This window comes from Pseudochaenichthys georgianus, chromosome 13 (assembly GCF_902827115.2).
Source record: "Pseudochaenichthys georgianus chromosome 13, fPseGeo1.2, whole genome shotgun sequence".
NCBI classification, from domain to species: Eukaryota; Metazoa; Chordata; class Actinopteri; order Perciformes; family Channichthyidae; genus Pseudochaenichthys; species Pseudochaenichthys georgianus.
Window position 1 is genome coordinate 3,593,778 of NC_047515.1, and position 22,226 is coordinate 3,616,003.

The 22,226-nt window shown below is 43.1% G+C and overlaps 1 protein-coding gene across 1 annotated transcript in view; it reads right to left on the reverse strand.

Moving 5' to 3' along the window:
* LOC117456877 (calcium-binding protein 8-like) overlaps positions 1–12,597 on the reverse strand; it is a 201,904-nt gene extending 189,307 nt beyond the window's left edge. The window contains exon 1 of the mRNA XM_034096726.2: positions 12,111–12,597. Coding sequence (XP_033952617.1) covers positions 12,111–12,301 — 191 coding nt within the window. The 5' untranslated portion in view covers positions 12,302–12,597. The remainder of the gene's footprint in view (positions 1–12,110) is intronic.
* Positions 12,598–22,226: the final 9,629 nt, after the last annotated feature.

Below are 22,226 nucleotides of genomic sequence, written 5' to 3' on the forward strand. Positions count from 1 at the left end.
AAGGCAGGGTTGGGTTTCAACAACACTCTCGTTTGCCCTGGGGCATGGATATCACTGACCCGTTTAGCGGATGCCAGGGCCAGTAACAGCACTGTCTTGAGTGACAGATGTTTCATGTCAGCTCCTTCCAGGGGTTCAAATGGGGTCATTTTGAGCCCATTTAAAACCACTGCCAGGTCCCATAAGGGCACCAGCGACCTGGAGACAGGGAGGAGCCTGCGCGCTCCCTTCATAAAACGGCAAACCAAAGGATGTTGGCTAGCCGTCTTACCCTCAAAGCCCACATGGCATGCAGCAATAGCAGCCAGGTACACCTTGATCGTGGAGAAAGCTCTGTGTTTTTCGATCAAGTCCTGTAGAAATGATAAAATCACCCCGACAGGACATTGAAAAGAGATGTGTCCTTCTTGAAGGCACCACTCCTCAAACACCCTCCACTTACAGTCGTAAAGAGACCTGGTGGAGGAAGCTCTCGCACTCTGAATAGTGTTTATCACCTTCTGAGGGAGTCCCACTGTATTCAGATTGTACCACTCACAGGTCAGGCCCATAGTGCCCTGCGCTCCGGGCGTGGGTGAAGGATCGCCCCCCCCGCCTGAGACAATCTGTCCCTGCGTGGTGGGGGCTGCCATGACTGCTGACAGCTGATATATCCCCGCCAGCCCGTATATTGCGGGCTAGGGTGGAAACATCAGAGTAAGTGTGTGGCGTTGCTCCTTCACTCTGGCCGGAGTTAAGGGGAACAGAACCAGGGGTGGGAACGTGTACAGAGGACCCGGAGGTCAATCGTGTACGAGTGCGTCCCCGCCTAACAGTGCGTTTAAATCGTGCATTAAAGAGAACAGCTGTCATTGAGCATTTTCTCCTCTTGCGAACAGACATAACGCGGCTCCGCCGTAACGCACCCACAGCGGACTCTCGATCCTTGGATGAGGAGTCCAGTCTGCATAGAGTGGTGCACCTTTTGACAGTAATTCTGTCCCGAGGTGCATCACTCCCGGTACCTGTGTCGTTCTCAGAGAGAGGAGACGTCTGCCGCTCCACGGGATCAGTTTGTGTGCCAGTGTGTGTGACTGGAGACAACGCAACCTCCCCTGGTGGTTCATACACGATATCGTGTTGTCTGTCCTCACGAGGACATGGTGTCCTCCGAGAGAAGGCAGGAAGCGTTTTAGGGTGGGGAACGTGTTAATTTACATTTACGTGTGCCCGCTGGAAGTCTCTGTTCTAGAGACCTCTCACCGGGCGACCTTCGTAAATACCCTATCAGCCCGTCTGACCTGCGTCCGTGGTGACCACCTTCCGTGAAAGGACTGCACCCGTAGGCGCGTCCCGCACTGGAAAAGTCGGGTGTAGTGCCACTACGCATTTCATAATAACCAAAACTCTCCGTACTCCGTGGTGTTCGGGGTATTGTTTTTTTTTATGAGGCCCATGTTGAGCGGGTGCTTTACGAGGACATTTTCCTCCGTAATCTGACTCCGCTCGGTGGGCTTTATAGATAAAACCCTTCTTTCTAGGAGAGAGAGAACCTCTCGCTCCAGAATATGGGTTGACTCTCACTGGGGTTGACTCTCACTGGGTTTGTGAAAACAGATAAATTATAACTGTTTTGAGAAGCCCAGGCAGACGTCGTGAGTATCTCCTGCTGTATGCTCCTTAGAGCCAGCTGGGATGTCACTCTTACGGCTCCGGCCGGCACTGCGCATGTGCGTGACGGAGGTGCCTTTACAGCTCCAGCCGGCACTGCGCATGTGTGTGCCGGTGGTGCCCTCACGGCTCCAGTCGGCACTGCGCCTGCGCGTGCCGGTGGTGCCCTTAAAGCCCCAGCCGGCACTGCGCATGCGTGTGGTGGTGGCTTCACGGACCCGTCAATAATCCGTCCTTTGAGAGGCGCCGTAGCTGCTCTTAAAAGGGGAAGAATTGGCGGGCTGTCCATTACAGATCTAGCCGGCACTGCGCATGCACGTGACGGTGGTGCCCTTAAAGCCCCAACCAGCACTGCACATGCGTGCGGCGGTGGTGCCTTCACAGACCCGTTTATTATCCGTCTTTTGAGAGAGGCCGTAGCTGCTCTCAGAAGGGGATTTATAGTTAACGGACTGTTTATTGTCTTTCTTTTCATTTTTTTGGGCTGCGCCCCTTGGCCGAAGCCTGGATGCGTCAGCGGAAAATGGTTTATTCAGACAAGAAAGATGTGACATGTGTTTTATGCGGACTTGAGGATGACGTTGAGGCATCTCTCGAGGCGGCGGGGACACATTTAGAGCCGGGGAAAGAACTTCCAGCTCTGTCACGGAGGGGAGAAGGAGGGGCTGTCAGGCCGCTCGCTTCTTCTTCCTCGACTGCTGGCCGAAATTCTGGGTTCTGCGGGTGCCGCTGTCGGTGAGCCCCAGACCGCAGTAAGGGGCTCCATCTCTGCGGCAGACGCCCCCGTGTCTTGATTGCCGGTCGGCAGATCAGTGGACATGAGGGGGTCCCGTCCCGACAGGCTAGCTTGTTGTGCTAACCTTCGGTGGAGGCTCTTCACGGTGAGGCGGGCACAATGTCCGCACGAGCCGGGGTTGTCAATGGCCTCCTGGGCGTGTTCCAGCCCGAGGCAGGACGAACAGATCTGGTGTGAGTCTGTGCCTGACACTTTCAACCCGCAACCGCAGCGCCGAGCCTCCGAATTCCTGACTCCTCTGGTGTGAGGGAGAGAGGCGTCCATCTCGTTCGCCGTGAGGCGTGGAGAGGGCCCGCTCGTAACAGGTACGTCGAGAAAAAAGTGTTTACCGATCTGTCTTTAATCCGGGGAAAAAAGGACAGCGTGGGTCTTTTTCTCTCAAGGATATTACCTGGTATGGTAATATTCCTGTAATCCTTTTCTCCTCCGCGGAAGAAAGAAGAAAAAAGCGTCCTCGCTACCGTGGTGTCGGCAGTGAGGGGAAAAAATACAAGCTAGCAACTGGTGTGTTGCTAACTTGAAGTCAAAACCTTACCTTAACTCCAGAGGAAGAACGGCGAGGTTGACTATAATACTAACTGGTGTGTTAGTATCGTACTCTTCTGCGAGGCAGAATAGGGTAGCCGGCTAACGCCCGTCGACCGAAATTAGCTTTGGTTCAGTCTGTGGACTGTTAAGCTAGCCCGGCTACCATTTAGAGATGTGCTCTGAAGCGAGAAGAGGTGTTTGAATGACGCATGCGTCGTGGCGCAAGCTACTTATAGGGGGTGATTTCCCCTGACGTTGACGTCAAGATCACCAGCCAATCAGGATTGGCGTAATGAGATTGATGCTTCTGTTTGCTCCGCGATGAGGCGCATCCCATTGTGAGACATCGAACGGAGTGTTATGAATGAGAACTCTTCTCCTCCAGCTTCTGCTTTTCAAGTCCCCAGCTGAACGTAATTAGGACACCTGGGGGAGGCGGAGCCAGGGGCGGACCAGGTTTGTCTGTGCAGCAGGGAGACAAAGAGACAAACAGGAGAGGAGCACGTAACACGTGCTTTAACCACTAGGCGGTGCGGGTTAAAAAAACAGTGGTGTAGTTAATAAAACATCATAATATGACTATTAACTTTATTGTGAAATTAAAACAGAACGGTAAAGGAAAATACAGTTTCAGTCTCTCCATTTGAAGCTTATGCATTGTACCATGAACCTGTATAGACCTGTAACAGTCAACTGCATGAGGAGTTGGAAAGGTAGTTCAGTAAATAATATCTTTAAAAACTACAAAATTATATAACCTATTTACCAATTGGATCAAATATAAAAGTCAGCCGAATTGGTGTTGATACTGCAAGGAGACGTATTGTGTGAAAAGAAATGGAAGATGTTGTTTAATTGCTAATATATTTATGATCCACGTCACGTATTCAGTTTTGGCGGCATTTCTTACAGTTTGTCAAAAGGTCTTCTCATCAGGGCTCTATAAATATTTACGGCAGATATGTAATATGTAATGCAGCCAAACCGTGTATTACAATGCCGTTATGTGATGACTTCCAAAGAGAAAAGCAAGAACACTCGGAATAAAGTATTATTTTTTTTTTTTTATTAAGTTTTTGAGCCATTGAAGCCCATGAAGAATGTATCCTTCCGCAAATCTTTTCATCTGCTGTATTAATAAAGTTGTGTTTTCAAATTCAAGTTAATAATAATAATTCCTTACATTTATTATAGCGCTTTTCCAGATGCTCAAAGCGCTTTTACAAATACACATTGATTACACATATCATACATGCAATGGTCACCACTGGTTAAGGTGCAGAACATTACAAATATTCTTCATTTGTAGTATTTTATTTGAAAAGTGTTCAGAAAGACTGCATCAATGATATGATATATCTATATCAGGGATGGGCAACTTGGATGGTGGTGGGGGCCACATAATGTATGTACTGGCCAGGGGGACGCAGAACACACACACACACACACACACAAATTCCATGTATTGTATATGTAATTATTAACAAATTAGGTCTGACATCTTCATTGACATTTTACAATCTTTCAGGGAACATCCTTATACGACATGTATTGTTTTAAAGTGTGTACAATGCTTTTGTGTTTTTCCCATAGGTTTTTCTCTTTCGATTCTGAGAGACACCTTTCTTTTTTCAGAGGTTTTGATTTGTTTGATTTTTTTTGTCCAATAGACTCCTAGTTACGTCGAGAGCTGCGTACATGATTTCGTTCGGCAGCCAAATACCGCGAACTAATCTGTGACGCGTTTGTGTGTATTGTGTTTGTTTCCCGGGGAAACACTCACAAGAAACACCGGCTGTTGTTATGCCTGCTGTGACGTTAAGTTACCGCTTGTACTTATGCCTTTACAAGCTTTAAAGTTGTATTTATCATCTGAATTTGGCGAAACAAGTTTAATATTCTAAAAACCAAGACTTTTTATTTTATTTATTTGAAATCAGATGAAAACAAACTGTCACGGACCCTGCCGTGTTATCTATGATTACTAGGGATGTAACAATATATCGAATATCGCGGTAAATAAATGTCTCAATACCGTCGTTTTAAAAAAAAATATATATTTTTTAAACTTTTATTTAACCAGGTGGTCCCATTGAGATCATCGATGTGTGAGTGAGTTAGAGTTGAGTTACTTGAAAAACTTGATTTATTCTATTGCAGGGTCTGATTATTATATTGTTGACACTTTAAAATACTACTATCCTACTAAAATGCTGTACAAATCAGATTTATTATTAAATAAAGAAAAACAATTCAAGTAAAAAAAAAAAAAAAATGCACATATTTTTCTTTATTTTTCAATATCGCGATAAATATCGTACCGTGAACTTTTTATCGCGATATTATAATACCGTGAGTTTTTGGTATCGTTACATCCCTAATGATTACTATACGCTTTTCATTCATAATTTCAGCGAGAGGGAGGGGGAGCGGCGCTGAGGAACAGCAGGGGGGTATACTACGAAGCAGGATTTTCACTTAGCCGGCTAAATTCAGGGAAAACTCCGGCTTTCCGGTCCTATGAAGCTGGTTCTCTTTTTAGCGGGCTAGATCTCCATGGTAACTTATGCTTAGCGGCTAACCTGGTCGGGACCAGGTTAGGTTGCAGGCTAAGAGCTCAACTCAGTGAAAGCACTGCCTGCTGACCAATCAGAGCTCAGTGTGCGGAGTTTAAAGCGATCAAGTCATATTACAGGAGAAAGGAAATAACAGAAAAGCTGCCGATGCAGGAAAGACGGCCGGCAAAAATCACCGACTGTGTGAACGTGAACATTAATAGAATATCACCTCCCATCTTCAGAGCAATCTGACTATTATAACATTAGCGTTAAGAAAGCTTACTTAAATATCTGCCACGACATAAGTAACTGGATCAGAGTAACATTAAGTACAGTCCGCGGCATATCACTTCATAATGTATCATATATCTCCTTATCTGAGTCAGCTGAGCCGTATCTGGCTGTGCAACACTCAACATACTCATAGTGTCACATACTGTATGCAGAAGTATTATTTTAAGCAACACATTAAGTTGACGAAACATTCTCGAGTCAAATGTAATTAAAGTCAGATCGTGTCTTAGAGACGGGGCAGTGATATCATAAACCTGTTAATGTATGCATTCAAACACTTTTACCAGCTGTATTCACCTTGCAGGTGCAGCTCTGTGGCTTTGATCCTGGATCAAGTGTTTAAGTCATGGATATTTAATTTAACTTCTTCATATGTCTAATATTATCGTTGACTTTTCATTCAGGAAGTATGACGCTGCGCTGTCAGTACGCTTCTCCATGTTTGTGATTGGTCAAATGCTCCAGATACCACCCCTTTTATGTGAACGCGCACCTAACTAGATAGGACACGGCTGGCTTGAGCGATCCACTTGATAACCAGCGTCGTAGGACCGTTTAGCGAGAGCGCGTATGTTTTGGATTAGGCCAACCGGCTAACTCAAACATATCCAGGTTGGTTGAACCAGCTTCGTAGTATAGGCCCCAGGTGTCAGACAGGTGTCTGTGTTGACATTCCCCTTATTGTGGAATAAGTGGAATGCAGAGACTGGCTACAAGTGTCTTAGGTTCAAGTTAGACAACTATGTCTGGGTTAGTGTTCATGACTTCATGTTTATGTCATCTAATGGTTAATCTCAATGCACACACATTTTACGTGCTTTCCAATACTATAAAATAGTTTTATTCCACTGTTAAATAACCTGTTCAATACAAACATGCCACTTGTAAAAATTAAATTAAATGTCTGTGAACTGATATTTGTTTAGTGTTAGCCAGCTTTATGAGTTGGTGGGGATGGAGACAGTGAGAAAGCAAAAACGGTTAAAAGAGATGTTATTTCAGATGTCTTCTCTGTCTGGAGGTTGAAGTCTCCGAGAAGTACAGCGGGAGCACCAGTTTCAGGGATGTGTGAGAGGAGAAGATCTAATTCCTCCAAGAAGTCCCCCAAGGCGCCTGGTGGACGGTAGAGAACAACAATGGTTAGTTGTATAGGATGGGTTACTGTGACGGCATGGAATTCAAAGGTGGAAGGAGTGAAGTTAGGAAGCTTGAAGAGGGAAAAGCTCCATTTGGGAGAGAGCAGGAGACCAGTGCCACCTCCTCTGCCAGTGGGTCTGGGTGTATGGGAGAAGGAATATGCTGTGGAGAGAGCTGCTGGGGTGGATGTGTTGGATGGAGTAATCCAGGTCTCAGTGAGAGCAAGGAAACCCAGAGTCTGCAGGGAGGCGTAGCCAGAGATGAAGTCAGCCTTAGGAACAGCTGACTGGCAGTTCCACAGGCCGCCTGAAACTAGATGTTGGATATCAGTGGAGCACGTGGGATAGACGAGAGCAGGCCGGTTATAACGATTACGAGATGCACGGGGCCACTGATAATTGCGAGAAGACACATGAACAGGAATGGAGAATATACACGTGTTTTTAGCAAGTGGATAAAAACACCAGCGATACTTAGCTCATTTAAAGTAGGATTTACATCCTCTTTGCCTCCCTCGTGACTCCAACAGGACTCTATCGTCTTCGTCTGCCTGACGCTGAAGCTGACGCTCCTGGAAAGTGCTACCTAAAATGGACACCTGATTTCTGAGTTCTCACAGCTGTGGGGCCACGTCCCTTTAATTAGTTAACTCTCTGCAGCTGATGGGCCTCAATAGGAAATCAAAACTGGCTCACTCCTGAGTTGTTAATGAAACTTTTTAGTGGCACAATAGTTTACAATTACATTAAACCCTAAGTTATAAAGTTATGAGTTTAACCCTTAATACAGTTACCCCTACTCAATAAAGCTCTTAGTATTCTACAAATGTTTAGATCAAAGTTAACCCGAGCAGCAAGTATCACTCATCAAATATAGCAGAAAACATGCATTATGTACTATGGAGGGGATTTTGAGGATTGAGGATTACACACAAAGTACATAGTAAAAGTACTTCACTTCATTTCTGGTAGCAGTCAAACTAATACCGAGTCCAACAGTGTCAGGTTTATTAAGAAATTGTGGTAACAAATATTTGTCGCACTCATTGAATATAGCAGGAAAAAAATGAAGAGCAGTTGATTTGAAAAAACAAACTCGACAGACAGGCTGAGTTTACCGCAGTGCATAATCGCTGTAGGCCTATAGTTTAAATCTCCAAACCATGTTGTCCATTTTAGACATAGGCCTATTATATTTACAGCCCTTAACAACATTCATTTTCTGGGCTCAATATGTGTCTTGGCTGTTTTCGTTGAGAAAACAAATGGACCGTAGATACACGGATTGACCGTCCTCATCAGGTAACTTCCGGTAGCAGAATATGAAAATATATTTTTTTGTTTCTGTTTTCTAGTGATTTTATTTTTTGTTTTGAGAAGTAGAAAATCATCCCGTTTTTTTAAATTTAGTAAATCCCTTTTTGACCATAATAAAGAAAAACGCCTTGTATTTCAATTTTGGTTTTTCAATTTTAAAACGAAAATTAAATATCTAGTCGTTTTTTAATATCCATTTGTGAAAAGAATATCCAAGGACCAAAACATACACTGACCCATCTTCTACTACTTATCCAAGTTTACATACATAAAAGTAAATATATTAAACTTCTGTTTTTAACAGCTCAAAGAGATTTAAAGGTCCCATGTGATGCTTTTCCGGTTATTCCCCGTCCCCTTGTGTTATGAAGGTTTTTATGCATGTAAACGGTCTGCAGAGTCACAAACCCTCAAAGTACACCCTGTAGCGAGTAAAGCTCTCACACAGAGAAGACCTGTCTGCTGCCCCAGAACGCCTCGTTGGAGATTTCTCATTTTCCATTGTTTGCTTCCTGGGTTCTGTGACGTGTGAACACCCAAATCAACAACACATGACCGGATTGGCCCAAATGGACCAATCCGCGGAGCACCTCCCACACCAGGATCCCTTGGCTAACTAACAGGGAGCCCCATTGACTTGCATAGAGCTCCCTGGTTGGTAATAGACGAGTTGGGATGGCGGAGGAATGCTCTCCGCAGACCCATTCTCACAGCGTTAGAAACCTTTTTCTAAACTCAATATCAAGCGACACTTATTGTTTTTACTTCGGCTGTGAGTGTCTGTGTGTGCTCAGGATGAGTTTCGCTGTATCGCCGACCCGGAAACCTGTCCGCTCCTCGCAGCAGCGAGCCCCGACCAATCAGAGCACACTGGGCTCACAGGGAGGGGGGAGGGCAGGAGCTCCAACAAGCCGTGTAGGACAGAGTGTGAAGAACTGGTGAATACACAGACTATACAGAGATGCTGTTTGAGAAACCAATGTGAGTTTGGAAAATTGCACAATTTAAATCTATTCTAGTCGACCTCAACAATGGAAATATGATCAGTAGAAATGGTCATGACACGGGACCTTTAAGTCCAACAAAAGGCATATAGGATGGTAGCACACATTGCTAGATGTACTGATAATGACTACATTCTGAAGATGATGATAATGATGAAGACCCTAACCTAACCAAACTCATCCAGAATACCAAATCAGAGCTAGGGATGTCAAGTTGCCCCCTACCTTTATTTTGATCTCAACTTCACATCAGTAAAGTTTTATAATCAGATCTTGAATTGTTCCAATGTTATTCAAGAGACGCATTCTCTCCCCAGACAGATAAACACATCCTGCCTCACAAGGGAAGAACATTAGCGGTGTATTGTTTTCTAAGAGCGTTAACCCTAACCCTAAATTAAGAAAAATAACAAACACTGATAACATATAAAGTCTTGCTTTCTTTTTTAAAAGTATTTCCGGACTCCCACAATAGCACTATTTCAAGGTAGCCTGACGGTAAACAAACTATTACTGCATCATTATAGTGTTGTCAAGTCTTCCCACTGCTGTTAAAACAAGGTCACAGCAGAACTGAACCCAATTACAGCAGACGCATCAATACAACCACTTGGACTGACGTTGAATGCATTCCTTACAGAGAAAGCACTACATGTACTGAAACTTCAAGGATAACACAAAGAAGCCATGACTAATCGCAACACGTTGACCTTAAAGAAAGAGCAGTTTACATGTTGACATTTAAATCATGCATGTCCACAGGACAGAACAGGTGGAAAAGGCACGATGAACTCATTCCTATTCCTTTCTGGAGACTATAATACCATAATGGATCAGTATGACACACAGAGCTGTGGTTAAACGACCCGGACCCTTGGAAACAGAAAGGCACTTCATCAAGTGAAAATACTGATCAATCCAAAGCTTTGGGAATGCTTAATGTCTTCAGACCACTTGAGCCACAACAAGTGACACAAATATATGTTGAGAAAACGCACCAGCCCTGACTTAAATACCACCATTTACAAGTGGGACGATATGCCCCGTTCAAGGTACACTGGCACATTGGCATGCTGTAACTTTGCATCAGAAGGAAAACACGCAGGACTATTAAACCAAGAGAAAGGTGAGCTTTCTTTAATGGTATCCACTCGGAATCACTGCACTGCTGATGCTACCACTGCCAGAGATGCGAGTGCAAAAACATATAAAAAAACGAAACGGTAACATGGCAATCACATATCTCCAATAAGCTAAACGAACCGCTGTATTTCTTAAGGATGCATGACAACTTTTCCCTGCTTCTTGTTCTTAAACCTTACATAGGACGAGTAAAAGGCTTCTACACGGGAAACAATAGGAAGTGGAATGGGATGTGCACGGCCCAGGACAGAAAGACACTGCAGCAGGTGATGACAACTAGCCTGAACATCTATCATCTCCTGAGCACGAGTGTTATAGGTTAGAAGAGGTGCCTGGACAGTGACAATATAAAAGAATACACCCACCAAGTAGACCCCAGGGCGGCTTCTGACCTCCGCCTGGGAGACTTCAGAACTCATCCTCTACAAAAAATACATCGGACTATAATCGCAAATATGCTATACAATGAAAATACACTGTCCATGTTTGCCTAAAAAGAGAAATACATGCCATGACATCACAGATTCAAGCGTGGCCACATTAGAATAATTCTTTAAGAGGTTCCACGGAGAGAAACACCAACATGCTTTCTTGAGTTAAATAATGCACAATCTGCCAAAATGGCCAGGTCAGAAAATGAGGGCATAGTTAAAACCCAGACAAGAAGGTTATCTTTTGTCCAACCTATAAACCTTACATTAAGTCAGAAGGCAGGTGTTATGGCCATACTGGGATTGTATTGACACCTGGCGATGTTATCACGTAGTGAGGCAGAGGATGTCTCTGTCCACTCGTGAGGATCTGTGTACATTCGGGGATCCTTTGTCAATACTGTTTGTCGCTGCAGCACACACACGCGCGCACGCACACACACACACACACACACACACACACACACACACACACACACACCATGTATACATCACTTCAGGGGACATTACATTGACTTACATGCATTTCCTGGAGACTTATCCTAACCTTAACCATAACCAACACATGCCTAACCCTAACCCTAACCCTAACCCTAACCCTTACCCTTACCCTTAACCCTAAACCTAACCAAGTCTTCACCCTAAAATTAATGATCCCCCTTATGGGGACCTCTAATTTGTCCCCATAAGGGAGGCCAGTCCCCACACGTGACTGTGTAAACAGATTTAGGTCCCCACAAGTATAGTAATGCTAGACCACACACACACACACACACACACACACACACACACACACACACATACACACACACACACACACACACACACACACACACACACACACACGAGATACTAAAAAAACACCAATGTAAAAACCTAGCAGTTTCATCAAGTCATTATTGAGATGTATTTATTAGCAAACTGCTGAAGACCACTCTTGCGTATACGGTGCGCAGGGTGTGTGAAATAACACCAAGTTGGACAACACACCTGTCCTTGTCATTTAAACAACAAGGGGGAAATAATGGATCAATAAGACGTGCTTGAACCTTCTGTTACAGCAATTTAGGATGAAATGAGTTTCCGATGTGATGGACTGTGCAGCAGCAACGCAGCCAAAGGCAATTCATCAAACCAGGACTGTGAAACGCTGTTGAGACGGAGAGAGGGTCCCACTGAAGTCCCCCTCTCCACACACTCCTCCAGCTGCAGCAACAATCTCTTTCTCGTGTCTCTCCCATGCTGATTCTTACCCGTACTGCTGGCTGTACTCGGCAGGATACTGCAGCACAGCAGGCTCCCTCACCGGACTCTCCATCACCCCCGCCCCGTCCCTCAGGTATGGGTTGCCCGGTAAGTCTCCGTTTACCTCCGAGGGGGTTCCTGGGGGCATGCCGGTGAGCTCCACTGCCTGAGGCTCGGGCTCTGTTACCCCCTCCTCCATCAGGCTCTCAGATGCAGCGGCACACTGTGTCCACAAACCCCCGGCTGCCTACTCACTTTGGGATCGTCCCAGAGCAGCGGCATCGGTTCCCACAAACCCCGTTGTTAATATTTGAGCAGTGAGAGCAGCAGGTACGATCTTCTCCAGCTCCACTCCTTGGCTTCCACCCTCCAGCTCTGTGACTGCCCCCTTTTGCTCTCTCTCTCACTCACTCCTCTCCAGTGCAAACATTCCTATGGGGAGGCAGAATGGAGCTCATTAGTGAGTCCCAATGACAGACTCAGCCCCACGGAACACACCGGGAGAGGCGAGAGGAGACACTGAGAGAAAAGGAGAGACATGCAAACAAATACGAAATGACAGAAAAATAATGGAGAGAGAAAGAGGCAATAATGACAGATAGGATGCGGGTGACACACATGTCTTTCTGTGGGTTGTGCTCACAGTGCGCTGCGCAACAGCATGCGCCACCGTGTGGAGCAGGGGAGCGCGGTGGAGGCTGCGCAACGGGAGGGTGGAGATGGAGATGCGGTGGCTGGCTGGCGTCCCATTCACAGGTCGAGTACATCACATCGATCCCAACCACACACACACACACACACACACACACACACTTCCTGTGAGCTGCTCGTCATCAGTGTGACAGAATCTAAATGAATGCAACAGTTCGCCTCATCGCGTGCAGTCGTTAGTGCATTTGTGTATTCCAATTAAAATACATTCTGCTCAGATTGTATGTGGCGTTATACATTTCAAATCTTGATCATTTGTCTGAAAACGTAAATTAGGGACAATTTAATGATTTATCTCCAAGCAGGGCAGCGTTCCGTATCAAACACGGATCACTCGATGTTTCAAAAAGTTAAAGTTAAACATTAATGAGACTTATTTTAAACCGTATTCCTCGCACACACACCTTCACTGCTGCAGATATTAACATGGTGTTCCTCTGAGCGGTCACCCGCAGGTCATGATCCTAACAACAGGTGTGCGCCTGCGGGGGCAGTCGTGTGATTAAATGCGGACAGAAAAATACACAAATAAGATTTAATAATGATCTGCAGTTATTAATTACCCTTAATTAGGCTGATTAATGATGTCATTTTCCAACTCACCTTTGTGGGGTCCAGTTTAGAGGGTCTGGACTCCTCGGTCAGCCTCGGGGATCCATCGGAGTTGATCTTGTGTTTTTTTAATAATAAATGATTCCGTTATTTTGGAAGGCACTGCAGTCATTTTCTCAAACCATACAAATGCTCACACAGGTTGGTTTGAGTTATTTTCTTCTGAAATGTAGGCCTAGTCCTGCAGCATTCAGTGGAGTTGCACTTTTCGCCAAACTCTAAATTCCATCTCATCCCACGTCGTAACGGAAACTCTGCCGCACGGTTCCCTCGTCCCTTGGAAGAGGCGGAGAGGTGGGTGTTTTTCATCTGCTGGTGGACAGTCCGGAGAGATATACACAGGTTGGGTTGTAACGGAATACATGTGTATTCAGCTGACGTTACATTTGAAAAACTAGTAATCTGATTACAGTTACTTTCGTAAACCTGAAGTGAATACATTTTGGATTACTTATTGGAATTATTGGTGGAAAATGTAATATTCATTACCAGCAGAACTGTGTGCACTGCACGGCGCTGCAGCATGTATGTGAGGCCCCGCCCCCGCACGCAGATGAGCGAGAGATCTCTTTTAAAATAATATCGAAAGTTAGAAACGGAGATGGTTAGATAAAATGTGCAAGATAACGTTTATAGCATTTCTTTATTGTCGAAATGATGACATTTATAACGGGATAAAATCAAAGTGAATGGCCTGCTGCTGCTGAACGCATGCATGGGGCAAGTGACTGGAAAAAGTTTTAAAAGTTATTACATCGTTTCAGATAATAAATAATAATGATAAATAATAATGATGATTCATTCTATTTAGGGGCGCCTTTCAAAGCACGCAAGGACACCTTACAATTCATAACATATTCTAAGGAAAGGTTTTAAGACAGTACAAAGAATGCAGTCTGGGTGATGTTTTTTATGTGGGTGCAGATGAGAGAGCTGGTCAGAATGACACCAAGATGTTGTGTTTGTGCTCTTGATAAGCCATGAAAACAGTAAAAGAAGTGTCTCCTGTTCACCAAAACATACTCATCTGTTATGGACAAAGAAACCACTACTTGTTTAGCTAGCATAAACTCAACAAAGCTAGCGTTAGCTGGCTGACTGACGTTATTTTGCCGCTAAACTGCACGATATAAAACGGTGGTCTTCAAAGCGGATTTAATCCTCAATCACAATAATAATATTCAAAGTAATACTGGGCAAAATGTACCGTTGATTGATGCGCCATGTCAGCGGACTGATAGCGACACAAACCGTTAGCCCCGCAGTCACCAGTCACCCGAGCCACGTCCATCTGATAGCTCCGCCCCTTCGCTCCAACCCCCCTCCCCCCCCCCCACATCTACAGGTGAAAATTACTTTTGCGACACATTTATCGCAAGAAGTGTAGCAAAAGTCAAGACCGCGGATTCGTCGATTTATACTGCCACAGAGCAGATTCGTCAAGTTGTAATGGCTGATTTGAGAGGTTGTAATAACCAAGTTGCAGTTGTAATGGAAAATATATTTAAAAAATATGTATTTTTCTGCAAGTGAGCATTTCATCACTAAGTTCATTTTTTTTCTACAAGCTACAAAACTTTTTTTTTTTCTTCTGTGACTTCAAATTTGGTTCACAGTTATGTGGATATTGTATACAAGTGTAAATGTAAGCACACAAACTCAGATTTTTTGTCTGCAAGTGCTCACATCAGGTTTTAAACAGTGCACCATATCTACCTTCATACACAGTGGCAGCAGGCAGGGAAAGAAACATACTGACAGTGATTGGTCAACTGCTTAGAGATGAGTCAAAAATGTCCCGTCCCTTAGCATATCACATAGAATGTGTTGCAGTGCTGGCCAATACAAACAAACAAACATAGAGATTTCTGTGGGGGGAACTTCTGAAGCAATTGGAGTCAGGACTCAAAGAGAGACACGATGGAGAGCTGGAGCTTTGATGTCAAACACTGACGGTTTATTTGGAGCTTCGGCCGGAAAATTCACAAGACATGTCACGGGCCACGGTTTGACCACTCGGTTGAGATGCCACAATCAATTCTGAAGAAGTCTCCTGTAGTTCCAGGTTTGAACTAGTTCAGAGTGTAATAATCAACATTCTTCATCAGCGAGACTAAACAAATATGGACCCTGAATCTAACTAGAGCTGTCGTCCATAGAAAATAATGTGCGCCAGGGAACCTACGTTCCAGATAAAAGAAGGGCTTCTAGATGTCCCTGAACAATAAACTATCTCATGTCAGCTTGTGCTCGGCCATAAGCTGGCAACAACAATGCGCCCAAGCTGCCCCTCATTAAGAGAGATAGCAGCAATACCCAAGGCCGTAGACCTATGCCATGGGAAAGGAGACAGTGAAGAGAGAAAATGATGAACTGTGTCAAAGGTTGAATACTTAAGCAAGTTATTCCCCAACAATTTCACGAGTAAACAAAGGTGTGGGAGAGACACTCCTTCTGGAGGGAACACAGGGAATTTAGATACAACCATTGTCTAAACAGTAACAATATTTCAATGGCTCCTGAGAAACAGCTTCATTGAACTAGAAAATGCATTTCCTGCTGAAAATGCGTGTGAATGCTGTAAACTGTGAACATTTGTTGCTGAATTTAGCTGAAAAGGCTGAATATGCCATTAGTTGAATGGTCTCTGTAGCTGCTTTTAGCTACAAAAACCAAGTGTGTTGCTGAACTTAGCGGAGAAATGCAGAAAAGTGAAATGATTTGAATCAAAATTGTTACAGCTCAAATGCATTGCAATGACTTTGTTGAAAACTTGACAATGTTAAACTGGAAGAGTAGGAAAAAGAAAAGGTTTAAAAAAGGTATAAACAACAACATGTATAGCCTCAATGTCCTGACATAGCTGAATAATGTAATAGTTGAATGGTTTCTGCACACTGTTAAAAAGGATATTGGTTTTTAGTCAGATGGGCAAATGTTATCATGCTGAGTGAACCCACTGCCCATTACAACTCATTAAGACGAGTTACAAAAACTTCAACTTGAAAAATATTTGTAAACTCAGAATAATCCGTTGCATTAAATTGATAACATGAGTCAGCCTCGGCATTGTATGTAACACGCATGCGCCCGCAATATGACGTCACACGCAGTGTCCCAAAACTGAAATGAATTTGAAATCCGAGTTGGCTGCCATCTTTCTTCCTCGCTCAGAGCCCGGTCTGGAGTTATCAAGTAAGTACATTCAAATGTAATCTAGTTCATCAGCAGACAATGCAAATTAATCCTCTAACGTTAATCTCTGTCTCAGACTGACTGTCGCCACACCTTTTGATGCATATTTCATATTTAACGTTAGTTAGTTTTAGGAAAAACGTTAGCATGTTAGCGAGCTAGCTAGCTAGCAGTAGGTTGGAAATTAAGAGCTGCCCGAGTGAAATAGCGAGTATATAGTGTAAAGCAAAGGAGGGTTGAATGAGTTGAATGTTGATGAGACAAATTCGGACCATCTAGATTTAACAACAGATGATTACATAGAGCAGGGGTCGGCAACAGGCAGACCGCGGTCCGGATCCGGACCCAGACGCAGACCTATACGGACCCGGAGCTATAATCAATACATTAATAGGGGATTTTTCGGCGCCTCCCACTTTTTTAACGCTGATTTGGTTGAGTTGTGTAATTCGTGGATAACCGAAGAGTTTTCGTTTTGGGGGTGGGGGGGAGGGAGTCAGTCCGACAGACGGACAACTTCTCACTTCAAAAAAGAAGAAGAAATCTAGACCGCAAAAATAATTAAACAAGCGAGTACCTGTTTTTCCTGGCCAAGGACAGGTTCATGAACACAACACGAGCGTAACGTGTCTATGGTCTTCACGTGGTATATGTCTCGTCTGAAAGGAGTGCTGAGCACCGGAACGCCGCTCCCGCCCTTAAAATATTGCAATACCCATAAGGAGCCGTACACATGCCGCAGTGTTTGCGTGGCTGTGTCTTTAGTTGTAAGCACAGTGGCGATCTGTTGTTATTAGCATCTGGTTAGCTAGCTATGCTAACGAATTTAAAGAGATTTTCTACAACCAGGTGGAAGAGAGCTATCTCCTGAGAGGCTCAAATAACCTCAGCTCAGTGAGGTTAAGGCACACCTTGATATGATCATTATAGTTATTAATGAGACTAAATGAAAAACAGGTATAAAATACTATATGACAGCAACAAAAAAGTTGTTAAAAATAACAAGAATAGAGTTTAAAAGGGCAGTGATTTGTAAAATATCCTAAAAGGAAAATATGCTACAGTTCTGTTTCATCTGGGTGTTGAGAGATGTATCCATAGATCTCTTAATGTTGCTCTCAAAGTGCACCACATTGATGCATTTAACTTCAATATTTAAACATTACACATATCCACAGTATTTACTGTATATCTGTATAGTTCAATGTTAATTGACAATAAATATTGTTGTTTTTGAATTGTACTTTCTTTATTTGATTGGCAGTCAGTTGTTGATTACATGCAGACGTTGATAAAGCTACAGGTCACTTCAATATATATCACACTAATTCATGAAGCAACTTAGACATTTTGATGTTCCGGACCTTTGCATGGGGAGATTTTCTCTAACTGGACCTCGTTGCATTTTAGTTGAAGACCCCTGACATAGAGGATCAAGACCTGCATGATTTGTTTCAACAGAAAGTTGCATCTTTCTTACTGCGTATGCAAATGATTTTGCATGTGTCTAAGACAAAAACCCAGGAAATTATAAACGAGCTATGTAGTATTAGCTCAGCTGTGGAAGAGTGCACACCACAAATAATTGGAAGTGTACTGATCAACCACAATTGTGCAGTAAATAGTGCAGTCACCACTGCTATAACAGAGATAGTTAAAAAAGCAAATCCCCTAAGTTTCCTGTCAAAGGGCGGACCTTTTGGCTCTGAATACAAAAGAGAAACTTTTTACAAGAATAATTTTAAAGTGATTGAGCCGATTGAATATGTTTTAGATGCATCTTCCAGACGTACATTTGTTTATATTCCAATTCTGAAAGTCTTGACAGAGCTGTTAAATCGTAATAATGTTCTTCTATTTCATGTATGCATGTTCAACATTTGTACATGGTTTTACATATATATGCTTGTGCAATACCAAATATTGCATCTGGGCAGTCGTTGAAGATGTGAAGGAACCTCTTCCAGCTTCCTACAACGATGTCGCCCTCGTGATCGAGGAAAGGATAGTCATGCGTCACCTTGGTGATGTACCCAATGCTTTTGTGAACCTGATGGGATTGCAGTACATGTTGAACCTTGACTATCCAAAAGACTTGAAATACACCTTTGAGGTGATTCAGCGCCTGTTCATGGGAATTGGGTTGGACTCGTGCACACCCTGGGTCCACTCTCTGAAGAATATATTGCTCAGTTAGAGAGATGGCCTAGGAAGATGTCTCTGCATCCGTCCCAAATGATGCATTTTCATTTTTTGTCCACTGTTTCATTTGTCCACTGTTCCAAGAGGAAAACAAATGTATAGCCCCTCTGTGGGTCACACCAGTTTATTTGGTTTTCATTTTCTATTGCTCTATTTTGAGGAAGTGTCAGAGAGACACTAGTGTGTATTTTATGTTGTACAGCAACCATGAACAGAGTGGATATTTCAGTACTGTTAGAATGTTTTAATGTTCTGACTGACAGTTAAGTTAAGAGAGATACAATTTTCTATGCATTTTACTGCAGCAACCCTGAACACTTACTCTGTTTAACAAGTCACTCAATCACAGTTGTATCTATGGGACAGTGTAATTTCAGTTTTTGAGCAGTCCAGAGCAAAAACAATGGTGTGTTAGAGGGTGTTTTTTATTTGGTCTGCATCCCAAGGAAGGTCTTTATGATATGTTGACATCCATTGACACACTTATTTGAATTAAAAAAGCAACACTGAACAGTTAATGAGTGTGTGGGTTGGAGTTCTTCATTTCTTCAGGTATTGATATTGTAATAACAGTCCTGATTGAAATATCTTTTCAGCTATTTTTCCATGTGTTAATATAATTTAGACTAAGCTAGTTCTCATGTTGATGTATCGTATAACTTTGTAGCTATTAGTTTGCTTGTCCTGGTAAGTTAACTTGGTACTAGAAGTTGAACAAACACAGTTGTACATGTTGAGCTAACTTGATTAACACATTTTTAAGAACTCAATCAAATACGTTTAACCAACATCTTCTTAAGTTATCTTAACTAATATCTTCTAGTTCAAATAACTTGACATACTACAAGTTGTATCAACTAATTTATTGAAGTGTAATAGACTTGACAATAAATGTTGAATCAACTTGACACAACTTAACTCAGTCACAGCAACAAGATGACTTGACTTGGTCAAGTTGAGTCAACAAATCATTTTTAACAGTGTTTAACTTGGTACTATAAGTTGAAAAAACAAAGTTGTACATGTTGAACCAACTTGATTAACACCTTTTTAAGAACTCAATCAAATACGTTTAACCAAAATCTTCTTAAGTTATCTTAACTAATATTTTCTAGTCCAAATAACTTGACACATGAAGTTGAGTCAACAGACTACAAGTTGTAACAACTAATGTATTGAAGTGTAATAGACTTGACAATAAATGTCGAATCAACTTGACACAACTTAACTCAGTCACAGCAACAAGATGACTTGACTTAGTCACGTTGAGTCAACAAATCATTTTTAACAGTGCAGCTGTAAGTAGGCTGAAGGAGTTAAATTCTAAATGTAAGTAGTTGTGAATTAATGTGTATTAAGAAGAGAAAATAAAGTAAAAACGCTTTGAAAAGCATCAGAATATTTTTTAACTGCAAACTTTTAAACGCAGCGTCATACTTCCTGAATGAAAAGTGAACTTTAATACTAGTCAAAAATGAAGAAGTTAAACTTTAAACATCCATAACTTAAACACTTTATCCAGGATAAAAGCCACATAGTCTGCACCTGCAAGGTGAATACAGCTGGCAAAAGAAAAAGTGTTTGAATGCGTACATTAACAGGTTTATGATATCACTGCCCCCTCTAAAACACGATCTGACTTTAATTACATTTGTCTCGAGTGTTTCGTCAACTTAATGTGTTGCTTAAAATAATACTTCTGCATACAGTATGTGACACACTGAGTGTTGCACGGCCAGATACGGCTCAGCTGACTCAGATAAGGAGATATATGATACATTATGAAGTGATATGCCGCGGACTGTACTTATTGTTACTCTGATCCGGTTACTTATGTTGTGGCAGATATTTAAGTAAGCTTTCTTAACGCTAATGTTATAACAGTCAGATTGCTCTGAAGATGGGAGGTGATATTCTATTAATGTTCACGTTCACACAGTCGGTGATTTTTGCCGGCCGTCTTTCCTGCAACGGCAGCTTTTCTGTATTTCCTTTCTCCTGTAATATGACTTGATCGCTTTAAACTCCGCACACTGAGCTCTGATTGGTCAGCAGGCAGTGCTTTCACTGAGTTGAGCTCTTAGCCTGCAACCTAACCTGGTCCCGACCAGGTTAGCCGCTAAGCATAAGTTACCATGGAGATCTAGCCTGCTAAAAAGAGAACCAGCTTCGTAGGACCGGAAAGCCGGAGTGTTCCCTGAATTTAGCCGGCTAAGCGAAAATCCTGCTTCGTAGTATACCCCCCAGGTGATGCATCTTCAGCACAAGGGTATTTTGAAATCCAGCTACATTGAGCCATATCTGTCACCACAGGAGGGAGAGGTTTAATGTTTAATGTAAAACAAAATCGAGAGTAGCATTTGCATTTACACATAAAGCATCCACAGAATAGAACATTTAGCAGACTATTTTTGTAATTATGAGAAGGAAAGAGATTACGAGTGATGTTGTTCCCCTACACAGAAAACTATTGTGTCCACACAGCTAGTGAGGTCAAGACGACGGGTTTCCACCCAAAAATATGAAGATGGAAACCTAGTACTCGCCCAAGACGGAGGATCCTTACCAAGTCCTCCTGTTTACACCGACTGCAATTCAAGGGGCGGCGATACACCTGACGTGGAGCTGTTGAGACCTGAAAACAGAAACTCGATTCTGCTGTGGTGAAGTCTGGCTACAAAGGGAGGTGTCCGATAGGGTCGCTTGTCTCAAACCAGCAGGGTTGGGTTGTAACGGAATACATGTAACGGCGTTACGTAATCAGAATACAAAAATCAAGTAACTGTATTCAGCTCGCGTTACATTAGAAAAACGAGTAATCTGATTACAGTTACTTTCGTAAACCTGAAGTGTTGGATTACTTATTGGATTACTTATTGGATTACTTATTGGAATTATTGGTGGAAAGATTTCCTCACAACATTTAATATTAATTACTAAAGGTACAGCCGAATCATCACAGCGCACAACAACTTTTACCGCCGCAGATGGACCAAAAAAGGGAGCGTTTGAAAAAAAAGGGGCGGGTCCGCTCAGTGAAACAATAACAACGAAACATGGAGGAACAAAAGTCTGCGTTTAAGTCGTGTATGTGTAGAGGTGTGTGTGGTTAAAACACATCAGCCTGCGGTCGCTCTTTAGCCTTATGATTCTGAAAGTAAACACAGCGAAGGCGGTGCGTGAAAGGCACTGCGCGCTCGGCTTCTCAGAGGCTGAGTTAACCCTCCCGCTGCCTCCTGGTGCTGCAGAGATTTCATGAAGTGAAGGAGGTTTTCCTTCTATAACACAGCTGTGGGCAGCAGATACTGTGAGTGTCACAGACATGAATTCATAGATCAAGGCAGACTGGTGCACAGAGTATCCTGTTTTGCAAATCTGGTGCTTAAACAAATATAGCTCTACAC